At 37.3% G+C, this 12,003-nt stretch overlaps 1 protein-coding gene across 1 annotated transcript; it reads left to right on the top strand.

Annotated features, from left to right (window-relative positions):
- The first annotated feature begins 6,399 nt into the window (after nucleotides 1-6,399).
- On the top strand, nucleotides 6,400-8,196 carry LOC103328576 (DELLA protein GAI). Its single transcript, NM_001326504.1, is given in 1 exon segment — nucleotides 6,400-8,196. A coding segment is annotated over 1 exon segment (1,797 nt).
- The last annotated feature ends 3,807 nt before the right edge of the window (nucleotides 8,197-12,003 follow it).

Genomic DNA, 12,003 nt, shown 5'->3' with positions numbered 1-12,003 from the left:
ATCTTATTGGCTTCTATTTGGACGAGAAATTCTGTTTAACATTTCAAGGAATAAACAAAGTCCAAGTGCAGGGAATACTACTTGCATTAGGGTGCAATGACAAAATTACAAAAGCAAGAAATTTATAATGGTTCAATGAAGTTCCAACACATATTGGACTCGAGCTAGTATGATTTTGGTGCAGAACAATATTTAAAAAAATAAAATAAAATTACTATCACTCGTTTTAAAATAATAATAATAATAATAATAATTGTTTACATAGTTATATTATATGGAGATGTTTAGCTTATTATTTATGGACAAATTTAGCATTGCCTTTGAATTTTGGACCTTGCTCCACTTTGTCATATGAACTTTCAATTTAGCTTTAAGCGTTCCTGAACTTTCAATTTGTGCCAGTGTTCCCCAAGTTGTCCTCACATGTTAGGCACATGACTAACTTTGTAGGGATGTATACGTCAATTGATGTTGTAACCAAGCATTTGCTTAAGTTTTCTCAACCCCGAACCCCCATTATCAAGTAGAAGAGTACATTATGAAATTGGCGAAAATGACCCTCAATTGAACTGAATAATTGGCTTAACTAACGACATTAGGGACATTGACACAAAATGAAAGTTTAAGGAGTCTCATAACCAAATTGGAAGTCCCAATGGTAAGTGGAACACGACCTACAATTCAAGAGGCATTGCTAAATTTAACTCTTAGTGTGTGGATCATAGTGTTGGAAAATTTAATTATTCTACCAATTAATTTTAATTAAAATGGTGTTTGGTGAGTTGTAATTATTCAAATGTAAGGTTATGAGATTCAAAATAACATGTTACAACTTTTGCCTTTCAAATTTGAAGAGATGCAATTGTTGTCTCTCAAGAAAGGGCACAATAGTCACTTCCACATCTATAAATAGGCAAATTCTCATGTAGTCATAAATGGCTTATCCAATCTTGTAACCTCATCCACAATTGAGATTGTTCAACACAATCATGGTTCATTAGGGCCCGAAGTGCTACAACTGTAAGGACGTAATCTGAATGTTTTTGGTATACAAAGCTTAGAGACCTTCTTACAAATACCTCAAATGCGGGAGAATATACTCAAGATTTAACAAATTACTTAATTGGTACATCAGTACATCCCAACACATGTATTGTGGTGACCTCAGCTTTTTGTATGGGAATTTGTGCATTTTCGCATTTCACGATTTCTGTTGACCAACTTAGGCAAGCAAATTATTTAGTTGGTACAATTAGGGCGTCCTAACACATACGTTGTGGTAACCTCAACTTTTGCTTGGGAATTCGTGATTTTCGCATTTCACGGTTTCTGTTGGCCAACTTTTTTAAGTGAGGCGGATTATCATCGATTATAATTCCATCTAGTTTTACTGTTCATGTTTAACTTTTACCCTTTTATGTTCAAACCGCTTTCACATTCTTGTTTAATGAGCAAATTTTCTTTACATGTTGAGTAAATAGAGGTTAGTTTTATCCCAAAAACAAATTATGATTAACCACATTACAATAATATGGTAAATTAATGTTTTAAAGAAATAGAAGAATAAGGAGGGCCAAAGCCCACAAATAAGAAACAAAGCACAAGTACAAATAGAAGAATAGGGAGTCTGCTGGAGGAGGATATATATATTTTTTTATAGCCAAATTAGCTAGGGATGAGAGGATAGAGAGTCTGTTGGAGAACCAACTTTTGGCTCTCTACATGTAGGGAGGAGGAGAGAAATTTGGCTAGGAGGAGAGAAAGAGAGAGAGAGATAGATAGAGACATTTGAGAGGTTGGTGAGATTGAGTTTCTACTTTTTGTTATAAATATATTTGATTTGCAAAAGAAAGAAGGAGAAAGATAAAGAGAAAATAATAAAAAAATATTTCAAATTAGTCAAAATAGAGAACATTGCCGGAGGAAACGCATTTTAAGTAGTTTAATATAATAGATTTCTAGCAATTTTAGCTAGAATTTGGCTCAAATTTGAAAACTCTTCTGAAGATGCTCTTACATCTCAATATGGGGCAGGCATTTTACCGGCTTTAAAAATTTACATTTAAAAAAAAAGGAAAAAAAGAAAAAAAGGGTGAAGTGGAAGATAAATATAGGGCCCAGAAATACATACATAGATCGTGGACTGCATAGGGCGGGACGAAGAGGTGTTGGGACAACCATGATAACAGAGAATCTTGTCAACGTGGCAGAATCACATGGCGAGGGGCCAATTTTTCAGTGAGAGGTGTCAGCCCCAGCTCCCACTGGTTTTGTTGTCACACCTTCCGAATTTAGAAAAATAAATAAAATTCCAAAAAATTAAAAACGTCAGCTTCAGATATTTTCCCTTTTAAAATTAAATAAAGGCCGTTACACAAAACGCCGTTAAGTTCCAACGTGCTGTTGCAGTGGGCGCCCTTTTCCGCGTATAAAAAAAAATATATATTTTAAGTGGGCCCAACAATATATATTTAAGTGGGCCCCACGGAGAGTTGATGGTCCACAGAAACTGAAATTGACGTCTGGGGCCCCCACTCCCACCCTCATCGTGGGCCCTACATGAATGCATAAACTGGGTGTTGTAGTTTCAAAATGATAATACACTGTGCGAGCGTGCGGTGCACTTGCACTGACGTACCTCCACGTGCCGGCTCGCTGACACTAAGCTCGATCTGATTGGGGAGGTGTTATTCTTGATGTTGAGGTGCGTTGAAGTTAAAGTTGACCCCCCGATCCCTCCCTCATGTGGGTTTGTGTCTGCTGGAAACTGTTCTTCTCACTCGAGCTAAGGCAGGTGCGGCGCACTCGCTTACATCTCGAATTTCAAATAATACATAAAAATTCATATATTATACACGTATTTTTAACATATTATTAAATAAAATATTTATGCACTAAATTTTAAATAATTAATTATGATGACCAAATTTTTCAACGGATATTTTACTTTAAAAAAATTTGAATAAGGCATGTATGTATTTAATTCATATTTATAATATTCCGTATTTTACTAATTATGATAGAAATAGTTGATAAATATTTCACGAGAAAAACCAACTAGCCATCATAAAAGAAAAAAAACAAAAAATAAAAAACTTAGAGCGATTCCTCCTTATAAACAAATCATAGTGGCATAAATCATAGTGGCATATGCGTGTATAATTTATTTTTTATATAATTTTAATAAGTTAGTTTTCCACGCAATGTCTATAAGAACCCAAAAATATATATAGCCCACCCGGTGGAAATTTTTGGTACTGCCTTGGTCCAGATTTTTCCTATAAATGAATCTGCCTGGGATTAGACAAACGCAATCAGCGGTTTTTGCCTACGAGTTGAGACAGGTGGTCCACAAATGGTTGAATCATCCAATGGAGTTCATACTTATCTGTTTTACCATTCTCTATTACGATTTTATAGTGAACCACATTACTCAATTTGCAAATTTTGAGAAAAATTATCAAACGGATCCTCGTTATTGCATGGCAAAATTATAAAGTCCTAAGAATATTTCCTGAAAATGAAGTACTAAAAGGAAATAGCCAACAAATGATAACTGTCATGCAACTAAAATGACTCTGGGTGATTATGTGGAGTTCTTTAGAAATGAAGTACTAGAAACTAGACCTGTAAACATGTCGGATTCGGATTGGATGTACTTAAATTTAAATTCGAATTCATTTATAATTGGATTATCATATTTGGATTGTATTTGGACTATCAGATTGCACCTATCAATCCATATTCGTTACGCATCGGATCAGATTATTATCGGATTTTATTTTGTGATGTAAAAAAAATCAAAATTTCATTAGTAGCCTCATTCTTTTATTGTATTTATGTACCTTTTATATCAATTTTTGATATTTTATCATGAAATTAGTTTTAAATGTATTCTTAGTGCAGATAAAACCAAAATTACTCATTTACACATATAAAATATTAATATAAAGCATAGAAAAATTAAAATTATACTTCATACTAAGTCGGATCAGATCAACTATAATCCATATATGGATCCATTTATAATCAGATTATCAGAATGAAAAGTCCAATGCATATCCTATTAATTACACAGAATTTGAATCAAAATCCGATCCAGTGACAAGTCTACTAGAAATTAGACATAAGAATATCTTAAAATGCAACTCTTAATTAAATACGTATCAATTATAGATATATACAACAAATCTTGAGTGTGTTTATTGTACCCAAATATGCATTTTCGTTCTAAATTCCTCATATGTGAAATTATGGTGTGTACCGAGTTTATAGAAGATATGAGTTTATCTTATGAGGCTTTAATTTTATTTAATTTTATTTTTTTATAAGTGAGGCCAATGATTTCTTGATTTATTAAAGAATGTTGAAATAGGGAAAAAAAAAGTTTAAGCGTTTGGATTTGTCAACGTCAATCATGGTGATATATAACCTGATTTGTCAATGCCAAGAAGTATATTGTTCCAATTGTACTCCAAGTAATCCTAGCTGCTGTGGAGTTGGATTTCTACTCAAGTTAGATTAAACACTGGCACATAAGACCATCTCCAACCATGTTGGGGCTAAACTCAAATTTTCACCCTCCAAAATACAACTATTCATGTATTTTCAGGATTCAAAATTTTTTTTCCTCCAACCTTGTAGACTCATAATTTGAGTCCGCAACTTTATTAAATTGTTTAAGAATGATTAACCCCTAAATTTTGTTTCTTGTTAATTTTTCTTGACATTATTTTCGTTTCAACACTCGTGATTTAATTTTCTAAACATTTTAACCTAAAAAAAATAAAATTCCAAAACATAATTGAATTTCACTTAAAAAATAAAAATAAGTACAATACCATACGTATGCCCGGAATAATTCGAACTCTTCATTGAATTATGTAAGTGTGTTTAAATTATCTAAGCATTTTTAAATAAACGACAATCATTAAATTTTGCCGTTGAGATTGCTTAAAATTAATCATGATTATTGATTACAAATATAGTTGTTGGAATATTTAAAATAAAACAAAACAAAACCAAAAAAAAAAACCAGCAATATCAGATTTTTGGCACAAAGTTCTGCCCAAATAGTGTAAACCAAAGCGTTGGGCTTCAAAAAAAAAATAATAAAAAAGCAGATTTTGGGCCCACAAAATTATCAGTCCCAGGCGAAAAAGGGACTGAATTCCACCCAAGATTTGAGATTTCTCAAATTTCTACCCCCCAAAATACATGGGTTGGAGATGGTATTTGAAGACTAAACTCAAAATTTGAGTTTCCACCCTAAGGGTTGGAGATGGTCTAAGGAAGGTCATAAGAAGAGAGAAATGTCGTCACCACAATTATCATAACTGATATCAAACTGAGTTGTATATTTGCAACTAGTTTGGTCTTGTTATGTGCAAAAGTTTCTTATATGCACTAGATTAATATTGAAGTCCGTATAAAATAGAAAAAAAATTTGAGCCCGTTTTCGTTCGGAGCACAATATTTTGATTAGAAGTCATGCTACTTAAACCATAAACTGTCATTCACTTATCAATCTATTAAGCTTTTTCAATTGCTAATAGTAGCACACTCATATATAATACCGTTGTTTGGCCCATTGCTAGGTCTAGAACAATTTGGGTAACATATTTTAGCACCCTCAAAAACAAATGCAAATATTAACAAATAACCAAAAAAAATAAAATCATCATCTACGTGTATGACAGTATGACAATGAAAAGAGCGTGCAGAGACGCGGTGATGAAGGGTGGTGAGATGCAGATGAGCGGGGGATGCAAACCTGCAATCCGAGCTGGACCTCGCATTTCATTCTGAGTCGGGAAATTGATGAAACGTACGGCCGTATGCCCTATTCTGCCCACTACCATCAGCATCTTTTTTTTTTTTTAAAGTAAATTTTTTATAAATTAAAATTTTTAAATAAAAAATAAAAAATAGTTTTAATAATTTTAAAATTTTAAAATTAAAATAATTTACTTTTTTATAAATTACATGACGCTGCTGCTGCTACGGCTCTTTTACGCTTTTAAGTACTCGCCGGACCAAAATTTTACGTTCACCACATAAACCGCCACTAAAAAATAATTAAAAACTCGGAATCCCAAAAATAAAAATAAATAAAAAAGATGGAAAAAAAATATCCCAATTATTATGGCCTCCAATGTTCCTTATCTCTTCCAAACTCAGCCCTTCCTGTTCCTTCATTGGACCTCCCACCCAACACCCGCCCCTACTCATCATCTCTCTCTCTCTCTCATGAGAAAATAAATAATAAAGGGCCTCAAAAACCCATTTGACCAACATGTACAGACCCTAGTGGTTGTGGTTTGGTTTATATCTCTCAGTGCTTCTTCTTTCTCAGTTTCTTCTTCCTCCTCACAACAATCAAACTAAAAAAAAAAAAAGATGAAGAGAGATCACCGGGATACCTGCACGGATCAAAATGGTTCCAAGGGCGAATACTCGTCGTCCTCATCCTCAGTGCTGAATGGCAAGGCCAAAATTTGGGGACAAGACCAAGATGGCTGCGGCGGCAGTGGCGGCGGCGGCGGCGGCGGCATGGATGAGTTGCTTGCCGTTTTGGGTTACAAGGTTCGGGCCTCAGACATGGCCGAGGTGGCGGAGAAGCTCGAGCAGCTGGAGATGGTCATGGGCTCTGCTCAGGAAGATGGGATTTCTCAGCTTTCTGATACAGTCCACTACAACCCATCTGATCTCTCCGGCTGGGTTCAGAGCATGCTCTCTGAGTTCAACACGGTTGACGGGTCAGCAATCGACGACCCACTTTTTGTTGCAGCTGGTTCTTCCTCAATCACCTCCATACATTTCTCCAATTCTCACCAGATTGAAAACCCAGCATCTCGGGTTTTCCACGACGATTCGGAATACGATCTCAGAGCAATTCCTGGCGTTGCGGCTTACCCACAAACCCATTTGGACTCGGAGGCTGAGAGCAGGAGAAAGCGATTGAAAACCGCAATTGGGTCCAATTCAATCGGGTCGAATTCCGGGGTTGGAGCCGACTCGGATTCTGTATCGGACCCAGCTCGGCCTCTGGTCCTGGTTGACTCACAAGAAACAGGCGTTAGACTCGTCCATACACTCGTGGCTTGTGCTGAGGCTGTTCAGCAAGAGAACCTGAAGCTCGCAGACGCGCTAGTGAAGCACGTGGGTCTACTCGCGGCCTCCCAAGCCGGCGCTATGAGAAAAGTCGCCACTTACTTTGCCGAAGCTCTGGCTCGTCGAATTTACCGAATTTACCCTCAGGACAGTCTGGATTCTTCATATTCAGATATTCTCCAGATGCACTTTTACGAGACCTGCCCCTATCTCAAGTTTGCTCACTTCACCGCAAACCAGGCCATTCTCGAAGCCTTTGCCACGGCAAGTAGAGTCCACGTCATTGATTTTGGGCTTAAGCAGGGGATGCAATGGCCAGCGCTCATGCAGGCCCTAGCATTGAGGCCCGGCGGGCCGCCCGCGTTTCGGCTTACAGGAATTGGCCCGCCGCAGCCCGACAACACGGACGCCTTGCAGCAGGTGGGATGGAAGCTGGCCCAATTGGCCGAAACTATTGGCGTAGAGTTTGAATTTCGGGGATTCGTCGCAAATAGTTTGGCGGATCTCGAACCCTCGATGCTCGAGATCCGCCCTCCAGATGTCGAGACAGTGGCGGTGAACTCGTGTTTTGAGCTCCACCCTCTCCTGGCTCGACCCGGGGCGGTTGAAAAGGTCTTGTCATCAATCAAGGCCATGAAGCCTAAGATTGTGACAATTGTGGAGCAGGAGGCAAACCATAATGGACCGATTTTCCTGGACCGGTTCAACGAGGCCTTGCATTATTACTCCAACTTGTTTGACTCGCTGGAGGGATCGTCCGGTCCGAGTCAGGATTTGGTCATGTCCGAGGTGTACTTGGGTCGACAGATATGCAACGTGGTAGCATGCGAAGGTCAGGACCGAGTCGAGCGACACGAGACTCTGACTCAGTGGCGAGGTCGGATGGACTCGGCCGGGTTCGACCTGGTTCACCTCGGGTCGAACGCGTTCAAGCAGGCCAGTATGTTGCTGGCTCTTTTCGCCGGCGGAGATGGGTACAGGGTGGAGGAGAACAATGGGTCTCTCATGCTTGGGTGGCACACACGGCCCCTCATAGCCACCTCAGCATGGCAGCTGGCGAGTTCGACTGAGTCAACCCGGTGAGTTGAACCGAGTGACTCAGTGAGCTACAAAACTGACCTCTGAAGACCCTTTGGGTGATTATCGATTGACTACTAGATGAAAAAAGGGGCGTGTCGTACTCGTATGGTGCGTACAGATACCCACTACGAGGGGTGTGGCTAGTTTGTCAGTAGAGAAGAGTGGTGGGTCTGCAGTAAAAAGTGAAACTGTAAAACCAATCCAATCCAATCAAGTTTGTAATTGTAACTGTAAAATGGTGGGTTTTTATTTTTACCCTTCTGTGGCTCCTAGTCTCGGTCAGATTTTCACCCCATCTGTGTTTTTTAAACTTGGTTTAGTTTAATGTAATTTCTCTTCTGGTCTAGATTTTTTGCTTTTTTTTTTTTAAAGTTTTTGTGTGAAGTTTTTTTGGGCCCCTTGCATAATTTCAAGGGAGGGATCAATGTGGATCGTTGAGAATGTATCTATCTATCTTTCTTTGTTGAATAAAAATGATGAGCATTGATTCTGAATGAGAAAGAAAAAAGAAAAGAAAAGTCGCTATTGAGATATACATCTCTCTCTAAATTTTTGACACTTCGTGTTTGTTTGTGTGCCGCTTCTTCTTTCTCATCCTTCTCTTCGCCTGCAAACACCGGGCTTAGCCGATGATGATGAGTCCAAACATAGAAACGTGGCCTGCAAATGCTATGTCACCATCTGAAAGAAACTGTTGGTGACACAAGCATGACAAATATTTAAGTCCATGTCCCTATTTATAACCCTAGTATTGTAGCTATCAATTCAAAATTGGGCTCAGTGTTTTCTTCCGATATATATACCGAGAGTTTCGACTCATGATTTATTTACGGGCGATATTCTTATGGGTTCATTGATGCATTTGTATTTTAATGATCTGAATCGTAAGTGGTAGTTTAGTTTGCATTGGTTATGTTGCAATTGGGATTATGAAAGTAATTTAACCAGGTTATTATTTGGTCTGAGATGTTCATAATTTTCTCTGAAACTATTGTGTCATTGGTACATTTGAGATTCTGGAAATACAAAACACAGAGAATATGTTAGTACATAAAAGATCAGATTGGCATATGAAAAATAAGCAGGTGTTCAACACTTCATGTGATCGAAAGTGCATGCGACAATTTCAGCTGGTACGTTCTGGGGTCCATGTTTCTCTTTACTCTTCTCAGCCCAACATATATATGTGTAATGGCTCAGATCAGACAAACTGAGTTACGAAATCTTGATCTGAAGTGGCTATGCCTTCAATTTTCAATTTAGTTTTGAGCAGAAAAGATTAAGGGCTTGCAAAAAGTAATTTAGATCCAATAAAAACTTGTAAAGATTGCTTCCACTAGGTTTACAGAAACCAACAAGCAGCTGCTTGAATGTACTCAACCCACCTATGAATTTCAAGCATGTTGTGGCCATTCGACATAATTCAATGCATCATTTATTCATCTGTCTATCTATAGCATACGGTCCTACTACCCTACGCATACTATATGCATTATCACCATATTGTGTGAACCCACCCTAGCCCCATGTAGTTTAGATCTGTGGCAAACAAGAATAGTAACTATACTAGACCTGATTATCCCAAACTACTAGTTTGATGCCAAATTTTTTTTACTTTTTTAGATAAAAGAGGAGTAAAATTACACTAGCTCAAGGATTTTTCAAATTTTGTTTTTGTTTTTCTGAGAGAATTGGATTAACGTTTGAAGAGTATTGAGATTTGATTTTGAGTCTCCAAATGGCGATTGGCATTTGAAATCGAATCTATAGAAAAGTACTTTTGTATGTTTCTGAACTTAGATGGGGTAATCAAGGTATGAGAATCGGATCAACTACTCCCCCCTAGTTGATTCCATTCTAGATTTTGAGGGTATTTAATTACAGATTTTAATGTGGAACCCACATAATTTTTATTCCTTATGTGTTAGTAAACGCAGGAGAAGTCATCAATTAAAATCATTCTAATACTCATTCCTTATGTGTCCCTCTTTTCAAGCTCTTAGAGAATGAACCCACAATTGTATATCAAAGTAATGAAGAGAAGTGTAAAAGTTCCCCAAAAAGAAAAGGAACTAAGTTCTATATGGTTACTGTGCTCTTTACGTATACTCTGATCCTACCCAAATATGAAGGTACTTATAAAGGACAAAGGTTATGCGTAAACCAATTGTGTAGAGTTATTTATATTGACACCTTTTGAGGCTTTGGTTTTTTTTTTGGTGTGTGGGTATGTTTACAAAAATATCCCCCGAGAGAGAGATGTCAGTGTAATTAACTCGTGTAATTCAAGTAGGTAGGTAATTCCTAAGCTAAGACGATGTCGTACTAAACCACGAACATCCCTAGAGATTACAGTATGCAGTGATTTTGTGGAGAGAGAGAGAGAGAGAGAGAGAGAGATATGGATAAACATTTGGATTTGCAATGACTAAAATGAGGTGTTTCAATGGACCACACAAAGGCATGATGAATAATAATCGTAGCAGGCACCACCACCTTTGTTCTAAGTTTGGACCACCTGCGCTGAGCTTCATTGGGTCTACAGGTGACATTAAAATTGGTAGACATCATTGTCTTTAGATGAAAATAATCATGATGAAAAAAAACTGACTTGGTCATTTTTTTGAAATTTTTTTACTTGCATTCAGATTTAGGGTTCCTGGCTAAGCTAGCTTAATATGAAAAGCAGCTCTACTAAGCCTTGAAGTTATACGAGTTGCTGTGGCGATTCGGGTAGGTATTTTCGTCAACAATTGATAATGCAAGGACAATAATGAGGATTGCATGCATGAGGCATCTAGGTAAACAGGAATGAAATTATTTAAACATGAATGGTAGATGGTGTAGATACAAAAAGACAAAAGAAGATGCAATAATTCTAGTAAGTTTTTATGGCGCTGTAAATTCTAAGTACATTAGAGAAAATATGCTGTACTACCGAGTTTAATATATAAGGCAACTACATTGCTATTTATATATAGCAACTTTAATGAGTTGATGAGTCTTACTACTCTACCATATCATTTGTAAGAAGAATGTTTATGACATGTTTACTTGGATTCGAGTCGAAACAAGAAATATTGAAAATGAATCATAATCAATCGTTCTCATTAAAGTCGAGCTGATTTCAATTAAACTGTTTACATTAAAGGCGCGCGCTGATTTCAATTAAACTGTTTACTAACTATTATGTGAGAGTGAATGATAATTGACTGGTGCATGAATATATTGCATTGCATTGCATTTGTGATCTGTTTCATTGACACGTCTCTTTTGCATAATTGTCCTGAAATTTATTAAGTAAGTATTTCCGGCGTTGGTGAGTACTGGTACATAATGGTTTTTCCGTAGTGGTACTTTATGGGTCCTGCATATAATTTGGATTCGAAAGGCATGGGGACAAGTACTTGAACATGATAGCTGGTTTAGGAAAACTACCGAAGTGATCGATTTACCTTTTACTGCATGGTAAAATTAGTAATTATGGATGCTCAAAGATTTTTTGCCAAAAAGATAGGTGAGCTCGGGATGCCAAAGCCTTGGTAGGCCTAGCGGCACGTAGTGGTTAGGTGGTGCATATGGATCCCAACTCGAAGTTTGAAACGTGATTTGAACTTGAAACCTGTTTCGATATTATCTACTGCTAAGATACGATTTTTTAACATGTCGACATCTCATCATACTTTGGCAATGGGCAGTTAATTTTTAAGGGTAATGATTTACTTCCTATTTTATCACTTACACTCCTTTTTTAGTTATAAAAGAGTGTAAATGATAAAATAAAAATAAAGTGGGGAAATCACCACTCAT

The sequence above is a fragment of the Prunus mume genome, linkage group LG4, assembly GCF_029339155.1.
Source record: "Prunus mume cultivar Tortuosa linkage group LG4, ASM2933915v1, whole genome shotgun sequence".
Lineage (NCBI taxonomy): Eukaryota > Viridiplantae > Streptophyta > Magnoliopsida > Rosales > Rosaceae > Prunus > Prunus mume.
Note: the sequence above shows the minus strand (reverse complement) of the source record. Positions and strands in the feature narration are given on the sequence as shown.